We start from the raw sequence: 24,002 nt of genomic DNA, 5'->3' as shown, positions 1-24,002 counted from the left end.
TTTTTTTGCGGTACGCGGGCCTCTCACTGTTGTGGCCTCTCCCGCTGCGGAGCACAGGCTCCGGACGCGCAGGCTCAGCGGCCATGGCTCACGGGCCCAGCCGCTCCGCGGCATGTGGGATCTTCCCGGATCGGGGCACGAACCCGTGTCCCCTGCATTGGCAGGCGGACTCTCAACCACTGCGCCACCAGGGAAGCCCCCCAGGGTCTCAGTTTTTGTCGCCTCTCAAATGGGGTGATGCTGGTTCTCAGAATCCCTCGGAATCTCAGGTTTGCCCCTGAATGTGTTGTGACTTGAGGAGCAGTTATGCTTCTCCACCGTCTGGACAAGTTTTGTGGCGCGCGGCGTCCCCCGCCAAAAGTGGCTTATGGCTCCTGCGTCTGAGGCGCAGAAGCTTCTGTGCTCCGCTCCCCGTTGTTCTAAGGGCTCCCTGCAAGCTTGTGCCTTGGTGGGGACTGTGCTGGGTCCAGAGTGACAAGATGGCCGCCAAGTTGTATCACCTGAATGCATCCTCTCAGTGGTCCTGAGACTTTCCTTCAGCTTCCCGGAAGTAAGCTGGAAATAAGCCTGCCTTTCGGGCTACAGCTTCGAGAGGGGTGGGACCCGCCGGGGGCTCACGGGCTTGCCCAGACGCCTCATGGAAACTGGGGTGGGTGTGCTCATGGGGGGATCCATCAGGGCTGCAGGGACACGGATCTGAGCTGAGCCAGAAGGATGTGAACTTTGCCAGGTTTTTCTCGGGTCCCAGAGCACATTTGGGGGGCCGGGCACTGGGAGGCAGGTGAAGGCCCTCTGGGCAGCATCTATCAGGGCTGCCCTGGAGGTGATGCTGCTGCCCTGTGGCCATCGTGAGCAGAGCTCCTGTGGCGGCCCCTGGACAGCTCCTCTGGTTCTGGGCTCAGAACCTATGGTGTGCTCACCCTGGTAACCCAATACTACACCCTTTCCTGTCCCCACGTCCTAAGTGGCTCGTTCCGTGAGCGGTTCACCTGTGCTGGCTGAGATGCAGCATCCTCTCGTGTGTCCTTCTGAGGCAGCACGTGCTGTCCTGTCCTGTGTGCTGGGCGCCTGGAGATAAGTCGGTCACAGCTAAGAGCGGAGAAGCCGCCAGCATTGCACAAGACAAGGCCATACCTGGGCTGGACCGTGCTGGACACTGTGGGGTCTGAACTGGGCTGGGGGATGGGCAGGGTCACCTAGTGGCTGGAACAGGTGCAGAGGAGGTAAAGCAGGGGCTCTGCGTCCCCACGTGTCTGGAGCAAAGCGTGTGAGGCTGGGGGGCTGGATCGTGGTGGTTGTTGAGACGCCCTGATGAGCAGTTGGGGGGTTTCCATTGGGGGCTTCTGAGCTTGACGGGTGTGATGGGAGCCGAGTGTGGAAGGAGGGGAAGGGGGTCTGGGACATGGGGTGAAGGTGGTGGTCATGGGTGGGGCGGGGCAGGGCACGGGGCTCGGGGGTGTTGCTCCCGGTCAGGCCGGGGTGGGGACCGGGCAGGCAGGCCCCCGAATGACGCCCCCTTGTGTCTCGCAGACGGCATCCACAGTGTGGCGGCGCTCTGCACCCTGCGGGTCACCGTCATCACGGACGACATGCTGACCAACAGCATCACCGTGCGCCTGGAGAACATGTCGCAGGAGAAGTTCCTGTCCCCACTGCTGGCCCGCTTCGTGGAAGGGGTGGCCACGGTGCTGTCCACCACTAAGGACGCCGTCTTCGTCTTCAACATTCAGAACGACACGGACGTCAGCTCCAACATCCTGAACGTGACCTTCTCGGCCTTGCTCCCCGGAGGCGTCCGGGACAAGTTTTTCCCATCGGAGGACCTACAGGAGCAGATCTACCTGAACCGGACGCTGCTGACGGCCGTGTCCACCCAGCGCGTCCTGCCCTTCGACGACAACATCTGTCTGCGAGAGCCGTGCGAGAACTACATGAAGTGCGTGTCGGTGCTCAAGTTCGACAGCTCGGCCCCCTTCATCAGCTCCCCGACCGTGCTCTTCCGGCCCATCCATCCCGTCAACGGGCTGCGCTGCCGCTGCCCGCCCGGCTTCACCGGCGACTATTGCGAGACCGAGATTGACCTGTGCTACTCCAGCCCCTGCGGTGCCCACGGCCGGTGTCGCAGCCGGGAGGGCGGCTACACCTGCGAGTGTCAGGAGGACTTCACAGGTACGTGTCACCCTTCGCGGGTCCCGGGGTGGCACAGGCGGTGGGGCGGCCCCGGGTCACCTCTGCTTCACACGAGGCCCCCAGTCCACAGGTTGGAGGGTGTCAGGTGGTTTCCTCTGTCCACTTCCCTCGGGGGCAGGGTCAAAGGATGGACCATGGGCCTGGGCGTTGGCGCCACTTGCTGAGCACAGCCTCGAGGTCTCTACTGATCCCGTGCCACTTAAGCCACTCTCTTTATAAGGACAGGAGGAGGAGGATGATAGTGCCAGAGCCACCTAAAACATCTGCATGTATGTAATGACGTGCTTGTTATAAGTGGCTTCAAATTTAAAGCAGTTCATTACGGACTTCGAGTTTAATTGGTTACTGGAAAACAGTGTGATAACTGGGATAGAAATTGTGAGCCGCTGATCACTTGGGTCTGGAAAGACTGTTGGTTTTTTCATGCCTCATTGTCACTGTAGAAATTTCTCATCTTCTCTGCCTTGAAGATACACTTACCTCGAAACGTCCTGATTTGTCACAAAGATGAATTGCTCTAAAGGCAGCCAACGGTTGTTTTTAAAAATAAAAAACCCGCCGAGAGCAGTGCAGAAACATATGCTCTTGCTTTGATCTTCGATGGCCTGTTACATAGCAGGACGGCCCACTTGACAAACAAGTATACTGTGGCAGAGGGTGGCCATCTGTCTTTTTGGAAAGTTCTCTGAGGTTGGGTGGGACCTGATTCGTCCCGGAGGTGGTTTTGAGAGTCTTCCGCGGACTGTGTCCTCGGTTGACGTGTTTGGTGTAAACACTGGAGAAATGGTTTCCGTGCGTGTGGGACGCAGCGCAACTGATGGAGCCTAGGACGGGGCTTACAGGATTAACAGGTATTCATCGGGCAGGAAGGGAGCAAGCCTGGGGTGGGAGCACAGATAGAGGAAGGCGGCCATGTGGTGCTTTGCATCTGAAGGGAGGAGCCCCAGCCAGAAGGGGGGGTGTTGGGCAGCCTGGGGAGATGGGTGTGCGCCCCGGCTTGCCGCGTCTGAGCACCAGCCTGGTTATAATCCGCTGGCACCGCTGCGGCGAGAAAGGCTCGATCGCCTGCCTGTGTCTCTCCTCCCCTCGCCCGTCTGTGTCTGTCTGCCTGTCCATCCGTCCCGTCCAGCTCTGGAGATCTCTTCCCCGCGGTCTCTCAAGTGTTAACCCTAAATTACTGGCTACGCTGGAGCTTGGTGCTGAGCCGGGAAGGAAGGCAAAGGCGACTCCAGCCCCCAAGCCCACGCCTGAGTCATCAGGGGGCTCTGGGTGTGCCGAGGAGCCGTGCCACGCAGGTGGGGGTCCTCTCCCTCCTCCCCTTCCCTCTCCACGGCGTTGAGGTGGCACCTCGGCCTCTTCTGGAGTGCCTGACCAGGTGTGCCAGCCGCAGCACAGTCGGCCTCCCTCACAGCGGAGCAGCGTCCCCCGCGGGGCTGGTGTCCCTGTCCCCCTCCCTGCCACGGGGCCTGGATGGGGGAGAGCTTCTGCGGATGACTCCTGCTTCAAGTGGGGAAGCTGTAGCCCCTGGCCCCGGGACAGAGCCTGGTGCCCTCCGGGGAGTCAGCCAGTGAGCAGTTGTCCACTCGCTCCAGGAGTATTAGTTGAGTGCCTGCTATATGCCCGGCCAGCGCACGCAGCGGACCTACCCCTGCCCAATCGGGTGGGCCCCCACAAGGTGACCGGCCCTCTCCCTGGTGGAGACATGTAGTGGTGGGGACCTGGTGGGGGGCACCCCTAAGCACCCCCAGAATCTGGTGATTTCATCTTGAAGATGGATCTGAAGGGTGGGGTCTACCTCGGTCGAGGACACCAGCTTGTCTCGTGGCTGCAGCAGCAGTCCTGGCTTCCAGGAGTCCCGGATGTGAGCTTGGGGCCGTGTCTGGGCAGGATAAGTAGAGGCCGCTAGGGACCCGTGGACCCTGGATCCCCTCCAAAGAGGCCTCAACCCATTGGGTGGAAAGGACTTCCAGAGTTCTCAAATTTTGTTTTCATCGCCAGAGTCATTTCTAGAGAAATTATGCCTGGGAATGACCCACTGTGTCATCACCACTGAAATGTCTTGATTGGCAGGGGACTAATTTGAATGTCTTTGGTACTAAATTATCATATGTATTTCCCTCCGAGATAAGACTGATTCAGACTGATTATTTTTCCTCGGTCCCCCTTCCTCTCTTTCTTCCTTTCTTCCTTTGAAGCCCTGCTCTCTTGGTTCAGGTAATTGAACCCATTTATTCGCGGTGAAAGCCGTGCTGTCGTCGCCAGGCTTTTATTACTTGCTCCCTGGTAAGCCGAGCTCGGGCCTGGCGGGCGGGAAGCTGGAAGGGGCCCAAGGCCTCCGGAGGACCCTGGCTTCCTGTGTTGCCAGACGGGAGACGAGCTGGGTGAAGGAAGGTATCAGTTAATTTCAGGAAAAGCTCATGAATTTGATGCTGGAAAAATACCCCGACAGCTCCCCTGTGTTTCTTCAGTCCACTCTGGCCTCAGGGAAGCTCTGAGGCCCCAGGGAACATGACCCCCCTGTCCTTGCAGGGAGAAGGCATCTCCCCTTCTCACGGCTCTGCGTGGGGGCCTGGCGGGGGTCTGCAGGGGACCCCACTCGGAAGGGAACGGGGACAGAAGGACTGGAGGCATCGCAGCGCAGCTCAGCGACTGTCCTGTGTGACAAGCACGTGCGCCGGGTTCCTGGTCCCGGCTCCTCTGTCTTCCGGCCTGTGAACAGCATAGCTTTGGTTTTGGCTTTGCTTTTGGTTAAGCTCCCCAAGGACGTAGCCCGTTCCTCCCATCTCCCCACCCCCGCACCTGCCGTGCCTCTGTCCTTACCTACCTCAGGACCCAGCTCAGCACTGTCCCTGCTGTCGGAAGGTTCTGGAAGTTTTCCCAACTTCCTTGGACAGTGACTGTCGATCTTGGAAACTTCCTCCGTGCCTTGTTCACGCGTTGGTTGCTCTGCTCTCATTTTGGGTGTGATCCACTTATTTCCAGGACCCTCAGGACAGCAGCGACCTGCAAATAGTACTTATTGGGCACTTAACGTGCTGTACTGTTCCAGATGATGCTACACTGTTACCCCAATCCTCCTGGCAGCTGTACGTCCCCATTTTATAAATGGAGAGACTGTGGTACGGGACCTTCAAGTTTCTAGCCCAGAGGTTCTCAGCGGGGGTGATTCTGCCCCCGGGGGACACATGACAGTATCCAAAGGGTTTTTGGTTGTCTCAGCTGGGGGTGGGGTGCTCGCGCCCCCCACGGAGAATGGTCCTCGTGTCTGTGGTGGAGGGAGGAGCCCTGTTCTAGACCCGGGCGGGGGTGAGTCAGGATTCGAACCCGGTGCTCTGGCCTCTGAGCTCAGGCTTGTCCGCCCCGTGGATGCCTCGAGGACGGAATGGCCTGGTTTGCCTGTTTACTGGGTCCTTTCTCTTGCTTCCTTGACTCCACAGCGTCTATTAAAAAGCGCCTTCTGCGTGCAGGGTTCCGAATGAAGTGTGATGGGTGAGAAGGAGAGCCGTCGCTGAGCAGTGGCCCCAGGGAGAGGGTTTCACTCGCCGTCACCCTGTTACCCGAGGGGGTGGCAGGAAACTCTTCCCGCCCAGGAGGACCCTGGACTGAACCCATCCGGGGCAAGCCTCAGGATGTGATTCTGCATCCGGGTCCTGTGGCCTCTTGCTGCGTCGTCTCCCTAATTAAAGCGTCTAATCACGCCTCGCTGACGTGGCGGAGAGCACGTGTCCACCCAGGCTCTGCTCCAGGCCCTTCCCCCGTGCCTGTCACAACACCATGAGGTAGGGACAGTGGTCACCCATTTCAGGGACACCAAGATGCAGAGCCGGGTGGGGGGCCCCGGGGATTTCCTTCCAGAGCCTCAGGGGCCGGCCCCGCCCCACCCCACTGCCCCTTGCTCGCCTTCCAGAAACAAGCCCGGCTCCTCTCCCCGGGGCCCTGCCCCTCGAGTGCGCTTTCCCTTGTCTTCCTGAACGTCACCTCCGTGTCCCCGTTCCCCTGCCCGCCCCTCGCCCACGGCAGAGGTCGGCGGCTCGAGTCCATATCTGCTTGGTGTTGTCTGCTCCCTCCCCGCTGCGTCCAGCATCTTTGTCCGTCAGGTAGGCACGTGATAAATACCGACGCGGGACGACGGGGTCAGGGGTTAACTGGGCCATTCCTCCTCGCAGGACTCAGAAGATGTCCTGGAGTTCTGGGGTTCTGTGCTGTGCTCAGAGCAGAGCCTCTGCCGCTCCTGTGGCTGAGCTGGAGGGGATGGGGCTCCCCCTTCCGTCTGCTGTGTCCCTTCCTGCCCTGCTGGTGGGTGTGCCCACCAAGCTCCATTCGGGTCACTGCCCAGCCGTGTGCCCACGTGGCCCCGGCCCACGGCTGCCTTGGAATCCCTTCCCCTTCCTCACACACATCCTCCCAGGATGAGAGCAGCGGGCAGTGATTTATGTCACAGCCGCGTGGGCCCAGGGGTGCATTCCTGAGAAGGCGGCAGCTTTGATGTCACCGGGGAAGGAGGGCTTTCAGGGACCTCTCGGTCATCTGCGTGTCGGGGGGGACAGAGGGGAGGGTCCCGTTTATTCCTGAGCCTCTGTGTTTAGACCCCAGGCCGCTTGTCTGGGTTCAGAGGGTGTTTCGGCAAATACCAGCCAACAGTCCTGCCTCTGTGCATGAAACACACGGCTGTCCCTGGGCTTCGGACATCCAGGCTGCTGGACCCTGTGTCATCAAGGGTGTGCCCCAGCTGGATTTAGCCTGGTTTTGGGATCAGAGGGTCAGGGGCCACTTAGGAGAGTGTCAGTGACGCTGGGTTTGAGCTTGGTGCTAACAGCCCCAGGATGGGGTGTCCCGGTTGTCCTGTGAGGGGGGCTTCTGGGACCCTGACTGTCCCCCGGGGTGACCTCAGCAGGGCTGGGGGCCCTGACTGTCCCCAGGGCCAGGATATTTTGTGTAGGTTCAAGGCCAAGAGAAACTTTTTATTTTATTTTATTTTGCTGTACGCGGGCCTCTCACTGTTGTGACCTCTCCCGTTGTGGAGCACAGGCTCCAGACGCGCAGGCTCAGCGGCCACGGCTCACGGGCCCAGCCGCTCCGCGGCATGTGGGATCCTCCCGGACCGGGGCACGAACCCATGTCCCCTGCACTGCGCCACCAGGGAAGCCCCAAGAGAAACTTGTAATGTAAACATCGAATCATCTTTTCTGCTCATGGGGAAAAATTTAAAGCAATTCTTCTCTGATTCTTACTCCAGCTCTGAGTTTTATCTTGAATTCTCTCATCAGAGTAATAGTGTCTCCATCGTCCTGGGGTACACTGACCCTGCACCCCCGTATTAGACTAAAAATGCTTCGTGCGTCTGAGCCGTGCTGTCCTCCTGTGGGGTGACGTTCACATAACACAAGAGAGATGAGTTTGCTGCACTTACTGCAATTTACTGGATTAAAGCTCCACTTGGAAGAGTTCGTCGTCCAGTTGAATTTGGTCCTTAAACCGGAGAGTTAATTGTCATTCAAAAGGAAAATCGTTACCTGGCCTATAATTAAAATCTCAAGTAAAGCAGAAACAGAATCCTTTCTTAGGAAAATGTACTTTTCAAATACTCAGGATCACTCCAGGTTTCCGTCTCTTTAGCAGCTCTGCCGTCTTTGACGCTGGGCTCTTTCTACCGGTTCCAGGTTGGGGATATCCAGCGTTTCTCTAGTACATTATTGTAAAGCTAGGGCATTATTGCACTTCAGGAAGACTTTGTTTTCCGTTAAAATCATATACAGGGAGATTGCGGTGGGGATAAATTTAGCCAGGGATCTCCTTTCCTCTTCCATGGAATTCTTTCCCCCAAAGCTGGGGCTTTGACAAACAGAATAATCTCCCTCCTTGCGTCTGGCCTGGGTGTCCGTGCACAGCCAAACGGCCACGGGGGACAGGGATGGGGCTAACAGCTTCTGTTAGCTTCCTGGGGCTACTGTCACAAAGGACCACACACTGGGTGGATTAAAATAACAGAAATTGGACTCCCCTGGTGGCGCAGTGGTTAAGAATCCACCTGCCAATGCAGGGGACACGGGTTCGAGCCCTGGTCTGGGAAGATCCCACATGCCGCGGAGCAACTAAGCCCGTGTGCCACAACTACTGAGCCTGCGCTCTAGAGCCCACAAGCCACAACTACTGAGCCTGTGTGCCACAACTATTGAAGCCCGCGCACCTAGAGCCCGTGCTCCGCAACAAGAGAAGCCACCGCAATGAGAAGCCCGTGCGCTGCGATGAAGAATAGACCCCGCTCACCGCAACTAGAGAAAGCCCGCGCGCAGCAACGAAGGCCCAACGCAGCCAAAAATAAAATAAATTTATTAAGATAAAAAATAACATAAATTTGTTCTCTCACAGCTCTGGAGGCCTGAAGTCCAAAATCAAGGTGTCGGCGGGGACGTGCTCCCTGCAGAGGCCCAGGGGAGGGTCCTTCCTGCCTCTTCTTAGCTTCCGGTGGTCCTGGGTGGTCCTCGGCTTGTAGCTGCATGTCTTCAGTCTCTGCCTCTGTCCTCATACGGCACCCCCCGCCCCCGGTGTGTTCTGTCTCTGTGTCCAAATTTCCCTCATTTTAAAAGGACACCAGTCATTGGACTAGGGCCCCCGCTAGTCCAGTATAATCTCATTCTAACCTGATCACATCTGTGAGAACCTATTTCCAAGTGAGATGAATTCACAAGCACCGGGGGTTAGGGATTGAACATGATTTGGCTGCTGGGAACACAGTTCCGCTGGCCTCAGGGCTTCTGGGGGTTGGTGGTGATGGCCACTGCTTGTCGACCTGCTTGTCGAGCGTCTGCTGGGATGGAGGACACTCTGACAGGCTTCTGTGGTTCGTTTTCTTTCCAGAGAGCTGAAAACAAGCGTTCCTCGTGTCCACCCAGCCAGCTTCTAGGTGGGTCAGATGAGCTGGGCGCAGGGCGTGGGTCGGTGAGGAACACAGGTATACGCTGAAATGTCTGACCACGGTGAGCAGAGTGGCCTGAGGACAGGCCACGTGCTGTTAGAACCTTCCTTGGGTTGTCGTACCCGCTGTCCGAGGGGAGGCGAGGCTCCTTGGCCAGTTCCTGCCAGGAGTCTCCCCCATGCAGGCTGTGAGTATCCGGTGTGAGCGCATGTGGAGAGCCCTGCTTCTACAGAAAGAGCCGGAAGGCAGCTCCATGAGAGCAAGGACTGGCCTTGCCTTCTCCCCCCTCAGCTCGTGTCCTGCAGCTGCTGTGACCGAGTCCCACAGACGAGTAGCTTAAGCAGCACAGAGTTATTCTCACCGAGTTCCTTCTGGAGGCGCCGGGGGAGAATCTCTCCTTTTCCAGCTTCTAGAGGCTGCCTGCATCCCTTGGCTGGCGGCCCTTCCTCACCTCAGGCCAGCCTCTGCCTCTGTCATCACAGCTTCACTGCTGACCCTCGTCCCCCACGAGGACCCTGGCCATTACCCCGGGCCCCCAGGAGTCCAGGGTAACTTCCCTGTCTCAAGTCTCAAGATCCCTACCTGACCCACGCCTGCCAAGTCCCTTCTGTGGTGTGAGGGCACATGGCCTCAGGCCCCAGGGAGCAGGATGTGGATGTCTTCGGGGCTCCGTGTTCTCCCACCGGCGCCCAGCACCCCCTTGACGCTCAGTATTTGTGGAGGGAGGAGTAAGCGAGGCCTTTGCCATTGGCACTGGGGTCCGTCCCCGCTGTTCCTTGGAGGCACCACGTGGACCAAGGGCCACCAGGAGTTACTGGGAGTCCAGTTTGAGCCCTTGACCCGTGAGGGGCCACCCCCGACTTCCCCAGGGAGAGTGGTCTCCGCTCACGCTGTTGCCCGTCGCCCCCTCCTGAGCCCTTTCCCTGATGTGGACAGACAGATGTCTCTTGTCGTGCTCCCAGTGCCTGCAGGGCTGGGGTAACGGGGTGAGACTTCTCTGCTGGGGTCGCCGGGCGCAGCTGGAGGAGGGAGTGGGTGTCAGCCAGGGCAACGCGGCTGTCCTGAGTCCAAGCGGCGAATAAAGAACGCGCGCTCTTCTCTGGGTGTTCATCTGTCCCGGGAGCGTCCTTCCTCCCAGCACCACGCGGGAAGGGGAATTTGAACCATCGGGGGCCGAGCCGCTGTTGTGCAGGGATGATTAAGGTTTTAGTTAGCATTCCGGCTGAGTTTGGACACGTCGCCATTTCAGAGTTGGCACGGTTTCCCTACCAGCTGATAAAGCGCTGGGGACGCCCCTTTCCAGCCTCGCTGCCCACAGCTGCGAGTTTACTTTCCACCGACAGGTTCTTCCCATGGTCAGCAGGGACCCTCAGCCCGGCCTCCAGGCTTCCATCTTCCCTGGGGTGCAGGGCGTCTCCCACCCCACCCACGCAAGCCCACCCTCTCCAGGAGACCTCCCCAGGCCCTCCCGTGCCCCGACCCTCAGAGGGCTGCATGTCATTAGAACTAAATCATAGTCCTGTGTCTGAGATGCTATCCTGGAGCTGGTTCTTGGGACGTTGCAGGACAGATGCCCTGGCCCCGGGGTTTCTGGGTGACCTCTTCCAAAGCCGGGGCCTCCCTGGATGAGGCAGTTTCCAGGCTGTGCACCGCCCCCCATCCCATGGTCTCTGGAGAGAGGCCTGCAGAGGCCCACAAGGGCACAAGGAGGGCCCTGGACAGCCTCCCCGTCGGGCCCCAGGACAGAGTGAGCCTCCCTCCCACCAGGCCCCTGGGGGATGTTGGCTGGGGCCCAGGCTGCCCCGGGGTGGGACCCTCCACCATTCTGGGACCCCAGATGTCTCCTGAGCTGCCACCAGCTGTATCCTTCTGAGCCCACATCCTTGGCTGGGAAGAACCCTGCCTTTGCTTTCAGGGGGTTCAGGAGCCAAGATGGGGTTCTGGACGCTCAGGCCCTGGGGGTCAGCTCGGTGAACTCTCCCCTGGTCACCAGGTGCACCTTTGCCCCAGGCACCCCACGTGCCAGTGTCCGGCCCCCTGGGGGGCCTCCCCCACTGGCTTTGGCAGCCAAGATTTTGGGGTCCACCTGTGTGTTCATTTGATGCCTCCTGGGTCCTTAGCTGCGGCCCACTGGGCACCACAAAGACCTGGGGGACAGAGGGGGCTTTCTCTTCCACGGCTCCAGCTCCGCTGAGGCTTACGGAGTCGCTGAAAGGTGTTAGGGGCGCTGCTTCCTTAGGGGACTGTCCCCAGGAAGAGATTTCTGCTGAGTCTGTCCGGTTTCCGTGGTGTGTTTGGGATTTGTCGTGGTTTCCTGTGGCTGCCGGAATAGAAGACTGTAGGCTGGATGGCTTCACGCAGCAGAAATTCATCCTCTCACGGTTCCAGAGGTCAGAATTCTGCAGTCAAGGTGTGGGCGGGGCCCCGCTCCCCCCGAAGGCTCTGGGGACACCAGGGGCGGGTCCCTTTGTCTCTTCCAGCCGTGGTGCCCTCGGGCTCCCTGGGCTTGTGTCTCCGTCCTCACATGGTCTGTAAACTGCAGCTGCCCCTCTTTCGTGAGGATTCGCGTGATTGCAGAGGGCCCACCCGGCTAATAAGGAGGGTCTCAGTCCAAGATCCTTAATTTAATCACGTCTTTTGCCACGTGACGTGATTGTCACTCTCTTGCCACATGGGGTGATAGTCACAGGTTCCGGGAATTAGGATGTGGACGTATCTTTTTTTTTTTTGTGGTACCCGGGCCTCTCACTGTTGTGGCCTCTCCCGTTGCGGAGCACAGGCTCCGGACGCGCAGGCTCAGCGGCCATGACTCGCGGGCCCAGCCGCTCCGCGGCATGTGGGATCTTCCCGGACCAGGGCACGAACCCATGTCCCCTGCATCGGCAGGCGGACCCTCAACAACTGCGCCACCAGGGAAGCCCTGGACGTATCTTTTAGGAGCCACCGTTTAGCTGACTTCAGGGTTGGTTATTTTCTGTTCCCCCCACCCCTCAATGGACGTGAGGAGAGGGGTTAGGGAGAGCACCCCCTTTCTGAAAGGAGGGGGTCCCCAAGTATGGCTGCGGGCTGGGCTGGGCTGGGTCGGGCCGGGCCGGGCTGGGCCGTGTACCTGCACCAGGAGTTTGGAAAGCACTGTGATTTTTCAGGTTCGCCGGGTTTCAACCTCTCAGGTGTGTAGGTAACTCTTGACTTACAGCCAGGAGCCGTGGAGAAGCTGGAATCATTATTTTTGGCGTTGGAATGCATTTTTAATTTATATTTTAAAAAGATGGGTGTGTCGGGGTTCTGGGAATTTGCTTCAAAGACAGTAGTGAAGTCACCCCGAAGCCCCAGCCTGGGGCAGGCCTGCCATGGCCTGGGCTTCCGGCCTCCCCTCCCCGTGGTGTGGGCAGGTGTCTGGCCTCTGAGGGGCCCTTCCTGGCAGCCTTGCCCCATAGGGGAGGGGGCTCCAGGGCCGGGCCAGGAGGTGAGGCAGTTCAACAACCTTGAAACTCAGAGGCGGAGGGCGAGAGACTTGAAGGGAGCTGGGGGCGGGGAGAGGGCCAGTGCGGGGCTTGGGGTGGACAGATGGGGCCTCCAGGCTCAAGAAGCCAGTTCAGAGCAGGGGGCCGTGTGACAGCCCCATGTGCCAGGTGCTCAGCTCAAGGGCTTCACAGAATTAGCCGATCTCACCTTGACCCCGGCCTCCTAGGGGCTAGGCTAGCCCCGGGGCCAGAGACAGAAATCCTGCCTTCAGGGAGGGTTTCCAGCCTGGGAAACGGAGTCAGTGGTTGGAAGCCTGCTCTGGACACCTCTGCGGGGTGGGGGGGTTAGGTGGGAGGGTGTGCCTAGGCCGTGGGTGGGTGGATGGAAGGGTGGACGGACCGATTGTTTTCAGTGTTTAAACTTTCCAGAGACCCTGTCCTTGTCTCCGTGCTCCTGAAGCTTCCAACACAAGCTGTGCGGGTGCATTCCTGCCTCCGGAGAGTCTAGTTTTTCTAGTTCAAAGCCCTGAGCTATCGCTTAGGACCAGAAGGCAACTGTCTCTTTATTTATCGAAAAACTGAAGCCATAAAAACCTCTACGCTCCCTTCCCTTCCTGGGGCCCAGCCCTGGCCCCCCTCCAGGGCCAAGGGCTTCGGCCTGGCTGCGCTCCCCTCCGCGGGCCCCCACCCCGGCGTCTTCTGAAGCGCCTCTTGGCAGGACCCACGTTCACACCGTCATCTCCTGCTTCCCACCCTGCCCCTCCTCCCCCAGACCTGCCGTGACTGTCCCACACACGTGTGCACACACCCCACGCCACATATACATGCCACACACAGACACATCACACACCACACACACACACATCACACGTACGCGCCACACAGACATACATCACATAACACACATGCACACACATCACATGTACACACCACACAGACATACATCACATAACACACACACGCACACACACACGCACACACTCCTGTGCCTTTTACCTTCCCCCTGCCAGGCCCTGCTCCCCACAGGTCTCTCTACAGCGAGGGGCGTTTGGCTGTCCCCCGCTCCTTCGCAGACCTGATCAGGTGCGCACCCGTCACCCAGCATCCGGCCCAGCCCCCGATATCCCTGTGCTTCTGCTGGGGCCCTTTCTGGGGCCGAGCCGTCTCCACCGCCATGGACCCTCCTGCACAGCCCAGCTCAGAGGCTCCCCCACTCAGGCACTATGTTTTTCCTCCGTTTCCCTTACATTTAAGGAATATCTTTTTTGGTTACAAACAAAAAATGGTATTCTTATTCCCTGTGCCGGGTGTCAGTTTCCGGTCTGTAAGATGGGGGCGTATGAGAGTTCCCACACCAGGGGCTGTGAGGCCTCCTCCGCCCCTGTAACCCTGCAGACGAGCCCTCGTTTAAGCTCTGTGAAGCTGGTGCTTCTGTAGGGCACTTAACGCTCCCCACCCGAGGGTCTGTGGCTTTGGCACTACGGGCTGGGGTTCCCGGGCGGCCAGTGTTGCCCTCCCACCCCCAGCCCCAAGCCTGGGTGGGACAGGCATCCAGTGACCGGGACGTGCGTGAGGTCGTGGCGGCTAGAGGGACCTCGGCTCCTGGGAGCTCCTGTTCTGCAGCTATGAATGCCTTCTTATGCGGCGGGGGTCCTTTCCCAGCTTTCCGTGCGGGGTTCTGCATTTGCAGCCGTGACCAGGAGGCCAGGCCTCAGGTCCTCCTCGGCAGGGGGTTGCGGTGCTACATGAATTATTGAGCAAGGCTCTTAGCTTGCTCGGGTGAACCTCATCCTCGGTGGGCGGGCGAGGCTGGCAGTCATAATGGGTTGGGGGTGCACAAGAGGAGGATGGGGGAACTCTCCCCAGGTTTTGAATGGCTCAGAGCGAGCATCTGACTCTAAGCAGGATACTGGGATGCTTGGAAGAAATTTTGGAAGCCCACATTTACTTTGAGGATTCTTAGAAGAGGAAAGGTGAAGTTAAATCTTGTTAAGTAAGCATATCTGAGAACATTTATTGCATTAAATAGTGTTTCATGTAAGAGCTGTATGTTAAAAAAAAGATATAGGGCTCACTAAATTTGGTCCTAATTATTTGCCTAAAGTAAGATGATTTTAAGAATTAAAAACCATCCTATCACATCTCTCCACAACTCTGAGTTCTGATGCCAGGTTGGCTGTGATGTCCCATGGAAACGGGACAGTTCTGCAAATCAGGGCTTTCCCCCGAGGGCTGGCCGTCGGGATCTGCCAGCACAGCCCCGAGGAGAAGATACAGTTAAAGAAACATGTAAATGGATTACTGTGCAGTTTAGCTGGAGTGGCTGCCATGGAAAGCACCCTGCTAAGGTGCACATGGAGGCCTGGGATTGGCCTGAACGAAGGTCCTGGAACCCAGAGACGAGACCCTTTCCGGGGGACCCAGTTCATCTGAAACCTGCATACTCAAGAGTCCTCACTGCCTTTTATTAAAAAAAAGCGTGTTTATCTGTAGAATTAATTCTTCATTCATTAGATCATCAAATTCCCAACGCTGTTTGAATCAAACCTGTGAACCATGCAGGTTTTATAATTCTGTACAGGATTCATCACTGGCTTGGAAGGGGGGAAATCCTGGCACTTTAAGACTCCATCTCACAAGCATTCGTCGAGTACCTGCTACGTGCCGGGCGTTTGTCAGGCACCCTCTGTGTGCTGGATATTCTTAGACTTGACCCCCAGACAGACCCTGCCCCTGCCCCTACCCCAGAGCCTGGGGAGACAGAGGCTGGGGAACAGTTGCACAGCAGGTGTCACCCTGGAGCTGGGGTGGGTGCTCTCTGGAGAGGGGAGATTCTGGGCCATCAGGGTCTGTCCTGGGCGCCCTGGCCCTGGTCAGGTGGGCGGGCGAAGCCTCCCGAGGGGATGCAGGGTGCCTGAGATGAAGCTGCATCTGGGCACGGGGAAGCCATCTGCAGAGCCCAGCAGAGAGGATGCCAGGCACAGAGAAGGGGGGTCACCAGGGGGTGATCATTGCCAGTGGTGAATATGCATGAGTGTTCACCTAGGGGGCCGTCTCCATTAGCCTATTGAATCCCCCAACCTCCCTTCAAAGAGGGAGACCGTGTGGCTGGCGTGAGAGGTGGTGCGCGTGGCGCAGACGGGGCTGGCGCGTGGCCGAGGGCCGGGCTCCAGGGTGGGAGGGTCTTTACGGAGCAGCGGGATTGTTGCAAGCCTCTGTGGAGAACAGGCAGATGTGTGAGGTGATGAGCAGCTGGCGTGGGTCAGGGGCCCAAGAGATGGTCACTGTCCGTGGTTGTGCAGATCGGGGTTGGTGTCGACTGGGGTGCAGGTGGCAGTGGAGGCGAGTGACACGGACCCTGGGGGATGGCACTGGAGGGGACAAGGGAGGAGGGGAGGGGATGGCTCCGGGGCTCCTGGTCCCCTCTCTGGGCAGCTGCAGGACCCTCTCCAGGTGGGGGACCCGGAGAACAAGCTTGGCGAGGGAAGACAGGTTTGAAGCCTGGGTTTGTGGAGGAGAGAACAAGGGCAGAAAGGGTTGGATGGCTGCGTGTGGGCCCCAGAGGAGGAGCCTGAGGCACGGCTGCGGAGGTGGGGAGCTGGCCCTGGCCCACCTCCCCTTACTGGCCTGGTGGGAGAGGCCGGGAGGAGCGTTCCCAGAGGGCAGAGAAACCAGAGCCCGGTGAGTGTCTTGGAAGCTGGGGAATGCAGCCCCACAGGGTTAGCTGCTGCTTCCCCTCGGGACTCCGTGTTTGCAGAGGCCAGCGTTTGCTATGATTGTAGCTCTAGGACAGGCGTGGAGGGCCGCTGGAGTGGCCAGAACCTCAGAATGTGACCTCCTTGGGACATAGGGTCTTTCCAGATGTCATTAGTGAGGCTCTCGATGAACAGTAAAATCATCCTGGACTTAGGGTCCAGCCTGAATCCAGTGACGGGCGTCCTTATAGGAGAAAGGGGGGGAGATTCGAGACCCAGGGAAGACGGCCATGTGATGACAGAGGCAGAGATGGACGATGAAGCCACAGCCCGCGGAACACGGGGAGCCCCCATCAGCTGGGGAGGCAGGAAGGGTCCTGCCCTGGAGCCTGCGGAGGGAGTACGGCCCTGCCCACACCTTCATTCTGGACTTTCGGTCCCCAGAGCTATGAGAGAACACAGTTCTGTTCTTGTAAAGCCGCCAGATTTGTTGTACTTGTTACAGCAGTGCCAGGAAACGAATACTACAGCGACCTGTTGGAAATGAAAAGATATCTTTTGTGCTTAAAACAAACAACTTCACGGAGACGTAGCTTTATTTGCAGCTGATTTGAAATTGCACGATTGGTTAACTAGAGGAACAGAATAATCCCACACCTCATCACGCCCTTTCCACGGGACAGCGGATGCTTTAAGGCAGCCGCCTGAGTTGCAGCGTGGCTGTGGGTAGCACGGGTCCTGCTCTGTCGTCCTCCTGTTCACAGGGGTGGCCTGAGGAGCGAGGCTTCCCTGCAGCCGCTGAAAACCACACATGAGCAGAAATACTGTCAGCAAAGTCAAATTCAGGTCTTCGGGAATTGAATGAAGGGTGCTGTGTGTGTGTGTGTGTGTGTGTGTGTGTGTGTGTGTGTGTGCACGCGCTCGGGGCCTGCCTTCTCTGGGCCTCGGTAGCAGGTGGCCCTTGAGAGGGCGTCGTAGGAGTCCTCAGATGCTTCGGTAGAGGTGGAGGAGTTGAGACTTCCAGTCAACACGAGGGCAGAGCTTGGGAGCTGCTGTGGCCGCACTGGGGGCGTGAGCTGTGCTTTCATCCTGGTGGTGACATTGACCACCTGGGCCGAGCCCAGATGGGCAGGATTCTGGAACACCACAGGCAGAGCACCGTGGGAAGGGGCCGTGCCAGGCCCCCATTTGTTTGCCGTCACGGTTTGCGGAGCACGGCCCGCCCCGTCCTCTCACGGCGGCTTTATTATTTCAGAATGCCCTTGACCTGCCAAGTTGGGACTTGGAAGGCAAACACTCCCAGACGTCACATGTATTTTAAAAGTAGAGATTAAAGAATTTGCAGTGTATGAAGAACAAATACACTTTCAGCTAAGCATTTAAAATTAATGACTAGAATCTAAGGAGGCTGCAGGCTGCCCACCTGGAGAAGATGCCAGGAGCGGGGATTAGTGTGAGAGTGTGTGTGAGAGGGTGTGAATGTGGGTGTGTGTGTCTGTGCAGGTATGTACGTGTGTGGCTGAGGGTGTGTGTGAGGGTGTGAATGCATTTATGGGTGTGAATGCGTGTGAAGACGAGAGTGTGTGTGAGGGTGTATGTGCGAAGATGTGTCAGCAGCGTGTGACTGGGTGTGAGGGCACAGGGGTGTGTACACGAGTGTGTGTGAGGTTATGTGTGCACATGCGTGGGCACATGCACTGGGCCGAGCCCAGTGTTGTGGGGCCGGCAGGGCACCCTGCTAACCCGGGAGCGGGCAGGGGGGCAGTGGGGGGGAGATCAGACGGTTTCCATTGCTGGTGGAGCTGAGAGGAGGGTCTGCAGCCGGGTGGGCCGCCGTCCTTTTCCTTCTGAGCAGCATGTGAATCTTCTGCTCACAAGGTTCCTTGGGGGCAGCCCCTGCTAGGGGAGAACAGGTGGCTGGGCTTTCTGGCCTCTCCCTCCCTGCCCTGCCTGGTGGGGAGGAGGGGGATGAAAAAGAACCCACCTGACACTGTCTGGCCCTGGGGTGGGCTTTGCCCTGGTTCCCCGGCCTGGTGGCCCCTGCACGGTTCTGTAGTTCAGTAGAGGTCAGTGGTTGCGACACTCCTCCCTGTGTTTGAGGGACTCAGACCGGGTTACCTTTGCTTAGCAAGTTGTGCATTCTTGGGTGTTGCAACCTGGAAAGGAAGACACTTGGGAGAAGTAGAGGAAGTTCAGATTTGCTTCTGATGCTTGTTATGCTAATTACAGATCAGTTTCACCTGTTCCTCAAAAGGAAGCTCATTCTGAAGCCTCCCTTGGAAGGTTGAAAGGATTTTCTTACACCAGTCAATTATCGAGCTCTCTAAAATCTGCACACTGGGAAGCAGACCCTGAGGCTCGAGATCTGCCTTCTCGGGAGCCACAACGTGGGCAGGGGCAGGGGCAGGGGTGGGGGGCACCCAGGGCTGCGCAGAGGAGAGGTTGGGCTGCCATGCAGTGGCAGCAACAGCCTCTGTGGACCCCACGTCTCAGCTCTGGAGGTACAGTGCCGAGGTGGCTGCACTAGCCCAGGGGGCTGTGGGCCCCTCCATCTCCGCGCTCACCCGTCGCTGGGTGTGAGCTGCCCCAGCAACGGCTGTGCAACTTTGGGTGAGGGATTTCAGGAGGAGGATCTGAGGGCAGAGTCTCAGCTGTGAGCCCCCGTCACCCAGCACTCCAGAACCTTGGTCCTGGAGGGACATGTGGGGTACACCACAGTACCCACTCTTCCACAGCATCTAAGTCTTCTTCTTTAAAATGGTGATAAATTTTAGTATCACTATCCAGTTTGTTCAAATTCCCAATTGTCTCATACATGCCTGCTCTGGTCTGAATTGTGTCCCCCCCAAATTCCTAGGTTGCAGCCCTAACTCCACAATGGGACTGTATCTGGAGGTGGGCCCTACAGGAAGTAATTCAGGTAAATGATCAGGGTGGGCCCTGATCCGATGGGATTAGTGTCCACATAAGCAGAGGCAACAGAAATCTCTGCCTCTTACTGTACACGCACACACAGAGGAAGGGCCGTGTGAGGACAGAGGGAGCGGGCAGCTGGAAGAGAGGCCTCCCCAGACCCCAGCCGTGCTGGTACCCTGATCTCGCTGGTACTTCTAGCCTCCAGAACTGTGAGAAATACACTTGTTGTTTAAGCCCCCAGCCCATGGTATCTTGTTACGGCAGCCCGAGCAGACTGAGACGGTAGGGAATGTATTCACATGGTTCAATATTGAAAAGGCACAGAGGGCGTCCAGGGAAGCCCATGTCTGGGGATCCCAGTGACTTTGGGTTCCAGGATGATACTGCCGTTTGCATGCACGCTTCTCCGTGCACCGAGGATCCTGGTGCCGGATGTCTCTGGAGCTCCGAGTTTCGTATCTCTTCATACCAGCCTTTTAATAACCCGAGAGCACTGGCGTCACAAAGGAAACATGGATAAATATGACCGTATGCAGATATAACATTTTTATGTGACTACAAATACATAAATAAGTTGAAAGTTAAACTTACACCAAGAGGGAGTTACCACAGAAACGGCAGAGAATAGTTAATTTCTGAAATTTATGAGGACCTCGCGTAACACAATAAAAACAAAACCAACCATCATTGAAATATGAACACAGGAATAATCAGGCAGTTCAGAGAAAGGAAATGGACGTTGCCAGTAAAATTCGGGCAGATGTTGAACCTCATCAAAAATTATTGCAAATAAAACACCTGGAAGATTCATTTGTCAGAAATGCAAAATTGTTTACAGATTGAACATACCTTGCGTTGGCGAGGATGTGTGAATTCGTGCATCCTTTTGGGGAGGACGGTTTGGAAATATTGGGTGAGTCAGAAAAAAGTGCGGCTGTCAACTGCGTGTACCTTTGATTCATCACGTTTAGGAATTTTCTCGAGAGAGATATTCTTAAAACACGCCAAGGATGTGTATCAAAAAGTTACCTGCAATAAAAGTGAGCTATAAACAGCCCCGTGTCCATCAGTAGTAGAACAAGAAACATTAGTGGTTTAAATTCTGATGGGGTCCTCTATCGCAGGGGTCCCCAACCCCCAGGAACCGGGCCGCACAGCGGGAGGTGAGCGGCGGGGGAGCGAGCTGAGCGTCATCTGCCGCCCCCCATCGCCCCCCATCGCTCGCATTACCGCCTGAGCCATCCCCCACTGCCCCCCCACCCCTGCCCCTCCACCGCTCACCGTCCGTGGAAAAATTACCTTCCATGAAACCAGTCCCTGGTGCCAAAAAGGTTGGGGACCGCTGCTCTAACTGAATACTGTGCAGCCATTAGGAAGAAACAGGAGGAACTCCCAAGTGCCAACAGGGAGGGTCTCCAAGGTACCGCACTGAGCAAACATGCCGGACGGCCGGGGCATCCAGCTCTCCTGATGTTTTCCTGTGGGGACCCGCAAGAAACTGCTGAAGGCTTCCCATGCCGCACTGTTTGCACAGTGATTTCTTTTTTTTTTTTTTTAGTATGCAATGTAGTACTTTTATTTTAAAATGCGTTCATTTAGAAGTCAAAGCTGGTGACACACATTGGTGGGAGCTGGGGAATTTCCGGTTGTCGGGCTGCGGGTCTGTGGGTGGCTGGCAATGTCTACCCTGTGACAGAGGCAGGTCCGGGCTGTGTCCCAGGGAGCGAGGATCACCCAGTCAGACCCCTGCTGGCTGCCGCGGTGGGCACTCTGGGTCTGACGGGCCTCGGGGGGTCAGCTTGGGCTGCCTGATCAGTTTCTATGTGGAAGCTTCCAGAACCTTCCTGTCGTAAGGGATTAGGCCACAGAGAGGACGTTGGAGCACAGTTGGAGGCCGGTGGGAGGAACAGACATGATTAAAGACGAACTGGAATCCAGCGTTGCCCGGCCGGGCAGTGGGGGAGGGAGGAGGCCACACAGGAGGCCCTGGGCCAGAGTGACCCTGGCCTGCTCCCGAGTCTCCCACGAGGCCCGGAGGTGGCCAGCGTCGTGCGGGCAAGCGTGCGGGGAGGGCACGAGGCCTTCTCGTCATCCTCACTCTTTCTAGGTGATTCTCTCATAAGGGAGCCAGGCTCAGCCAGCGGGGTGTTCAGAAAGGGGTTGGATGCCCAGAAGTGTTCACAGCTGCACGTTCCCCTGGTCCCCCCACTCCCCCGAGGGCGGGGACCCCGGCAGGCCCGGGACAGGGACAGGGTTGGAGTGGCTTGGCCACCTGGTGCATTCGGCCGAGGAAACCCCTGGGGTGCTTATTGGGAACCCGCTGCCCCACCACCCTTAGACGGCCCACCGGGTGCTGGGTGCCCTCAGGCCAGCGGGAACGGCACACGTCTGATTGCAGCCCGACTCCAGGGTGGTTCCCAGAGGCCTCACGTGCCCCCGGGTTTGGGTTTAGCAGCTGGTTCTGCAGCGGCGTTTGCAGCCTGGGTGGGAGCAGTGCCCCCCTCCCCCAAGCAGGCCACTGTGTGACCTCCTCCCGCCCTCGTCCCCCAGGTGAGCACTGCGAGGTGAACGCACGCTCCGGCCGCTGCACCAACGGCGTGTGCAAGAACGGCGGCACCTGCGTGAACCTGCTCATCGGCGGCTTCCACTGCGTGTGCCCCCCCGGTGCGTTCGAGAGGCCCTACTGCGAAGTGGCCACCAGGAGCTTCCCGCCGCAGTCCTTCGTCACCTTCCGCGGCCTGAGGCAGCGCTTCCACTTCACCGTGGCCCTCGCGTGAGTCCCCGCGTGTGCCCGCGACGCCTCCTGTGGTTGGAGGTCGCGAGGTGGCCTTGTGTCTCCGCGCATCCCTCCGTCCTGTAACAACAACCCCCGTCCACCAGGGCCTCTGAGAGTCGAGTCACCTTGGCCAGCGCTGGCTGTAGGACTGGCCACTTAATTTGTAGGACCCCATGCAAATTGAGGATGGGGTTCAAAAATTAAGAATTTCCAGCTGGTGACAACAGAGCATTTAGCAGGTGTGGTGCCCTGTTTGCCCGCCCAGCTCACATGCCCATGAAGCCGACACCCGGCTGCCCCGGTCCTACTCACCTGCCACCACGTGGGCACCCCTGCCACCCAGGTGGCCAGAAGGTGGAGGGAAAGGGCCCAGCAGGCTTGGGAATGAGACTCAGCGTAGGCTCCTGCTGTGCCGCCGGCTTGCTGGGAGACCGCGGGCGGGCGGGCGGCCTCACCCCTCTCCGCGCTGGTTCTTTCACCGTAACAGGAGGAAGCAGGCTGACTGTGTGCTGTGGCCATTCTTTAACTTTTGCATCTTTTTCTCCAAGAGAATTTAGATTTAATTTAACTTTTAAAAATCTATTGCTTCCATTGTAAAGACTTCTATCAAGTTTACCTGAGTAGTACAGGGTGTATTTTGTATTTGGTCAGCGTTTAGGGGGCCCGTTAGGGGAATGCGGCATTCTGTGTCCCCCAGAACAAGATGCTCCCTCTGAGCTGCCCTTTGGAGAACAGGGCATCTCGGGGAGAGATGGGGCAGACTCCTCTCCCGGGGCTGCCCACCCTGAGCAGGTGAGGGGTGCGGTGTAGCCAACAGGCGCCGCGTGGTGCTGATGTGAAACCCCCCCGGGCAGCCCTCCTCCGTCCCGCCTCCCCTCCCATCTCGGTCAGGTCCTGTGAGTCCCTTGACCTCGTGTCTCCCCCGCCCGCCGCTGTCCTCCCAGTTCCCAGCACTCTGGCCTGGGCCACCGCCCTCTCCCCCGTGGAACAGCAGTGGTGGCATCTGCTCTCAGCCTGGGTCAGGTGGATCTCTGTCCGCCAGGCCTGCCGGGCCTGCCTGCCGCCTGGGGCAAAACCCGAACTTCTTAATAGGACACAGGGTGGCCCCCTGTGTGCTGACCCCTGGTGACCCCCGATTCTGGCACCTCGCATCCTGTGACATGGCCACCCTCACCTCGTGATTCTCTGGACCTGCCCAGCCTTGCAGAGGCATTTCCTCGGCCCCCCTGCCGGCCCGTCCGATGGCTGCCGCTTCCTTCAGGAAGCCCCCCTGACCCAGGCGGGGCCATACCTGCATTCCAGCTCCGGCTGGACGTCTGGTCACTGCCTGCTTGTCTGCTCCCTTCAGCCTTTGATGTTCCTGCTTGCAGGACCAGGCCGCTGTCCACCCTGACTGCCCCTAGAGAAAGGTCCAGATGAGGGCATTTGGGTACCATGGGGGCTTGAGTCGTGGGCGGGTTTTCTACGTTGCGGCTCAGATCTTTTTGCTCTAAACCCATCCTTCATACTAGATCACTGGTTGGGGGTGTGAACTCATGCCAGATTTCCTGATCCTGGTTTTTTTTCCTGGTTGTCAGGTGATTTGATTGGGCTAAAGTCTCCAAAGCAGATGCGCGTCCTTTTGAAACCTTTAAACGGCCACACGAGCTCCCTGGCTGGCGCTTCCGGGCTTCTGCTCCAGGACTGCCGTGTCCGTGCTCATCACTGTGCTGAGGTCCAGCTCTCTCTCTGTGCCTGTCTACCCGCTGGCCTGACGCTCCTCAGGGGCTTTTTTTTTTTTTTTTTTTGCGGTACGCGGGCCTCTCACTGTTGTGGCCTCTCCCGTTGCGGAGCACAGGCTCCGGACGTGCAGGCTCAGCGGCCTTGGCTCACGGGCCCAGCCGCTCCGCGGCATGTGGGATCTTCCCGGACTGGGGCACGAACCCGCGTCCCCTGCACCGGCAGGCGGACTCTCAACCACTGCGCCACCAGGGAAGCCCTCCTTGGGCTTTTTGTCCTGTGTCGTGACACGCAGGCGCCCAGGCGAGCAGCTGGCTGGTATTTCC

At 58.2% G+C, this 24,002-nt stretch overlaps 1 protein-coding gene across 3 annotated transcripts in view; it reads left to right on the top strand.

Moving 5' to 3' along the window:
- CELSR1 (cadherin EGF LAG seven-pass G-type receptor 1) overlaps window positions 1-24,002 on the top strand; it is a 147,620-nt gene that overhangs the window by 52,562 nt on the left and 71,056 nt on the right. For all 3 annotated transcript variants that reach the window (XM_027108004.1, XM_027108003.1, XM_027108006.1), the window contains exons 2-3: window positions 1,531-2,169; window positions 21,732-21,954. In XM_027108004.1, coding sequence (XP_026963805.1) covers window positions 1,531-2,169; window positions 21,732-21,954 — 862 coding nt within the window. The remainder of the gene's footprint in view (window positions 1-1,530; window positions 2,170-21,731; window positions 21,955-24,002) is intronic.

Source organism: Aethalodelphis obliquidens, unplaced genomic scaffold (genome assembly GCF_003676395.1).
Source record: "Aethalodelphis obliquidens isolate GAN/ISIS:26980383/991018 unplaced genomic scaffold, ASM367639v1 scaffold8, whole genome shotgun sequence".
NCBI lineage: Eukaryota > Metazoa > Chordata > Mammalia > Artiodactyla > Delphinidae > Aethalodelphis > Aethalodelphis obliquidens.
Note: the sequence above shows the minus strand (reverse complement) of the source record. Positions and strands in the feature narration are given on the sequence as shown.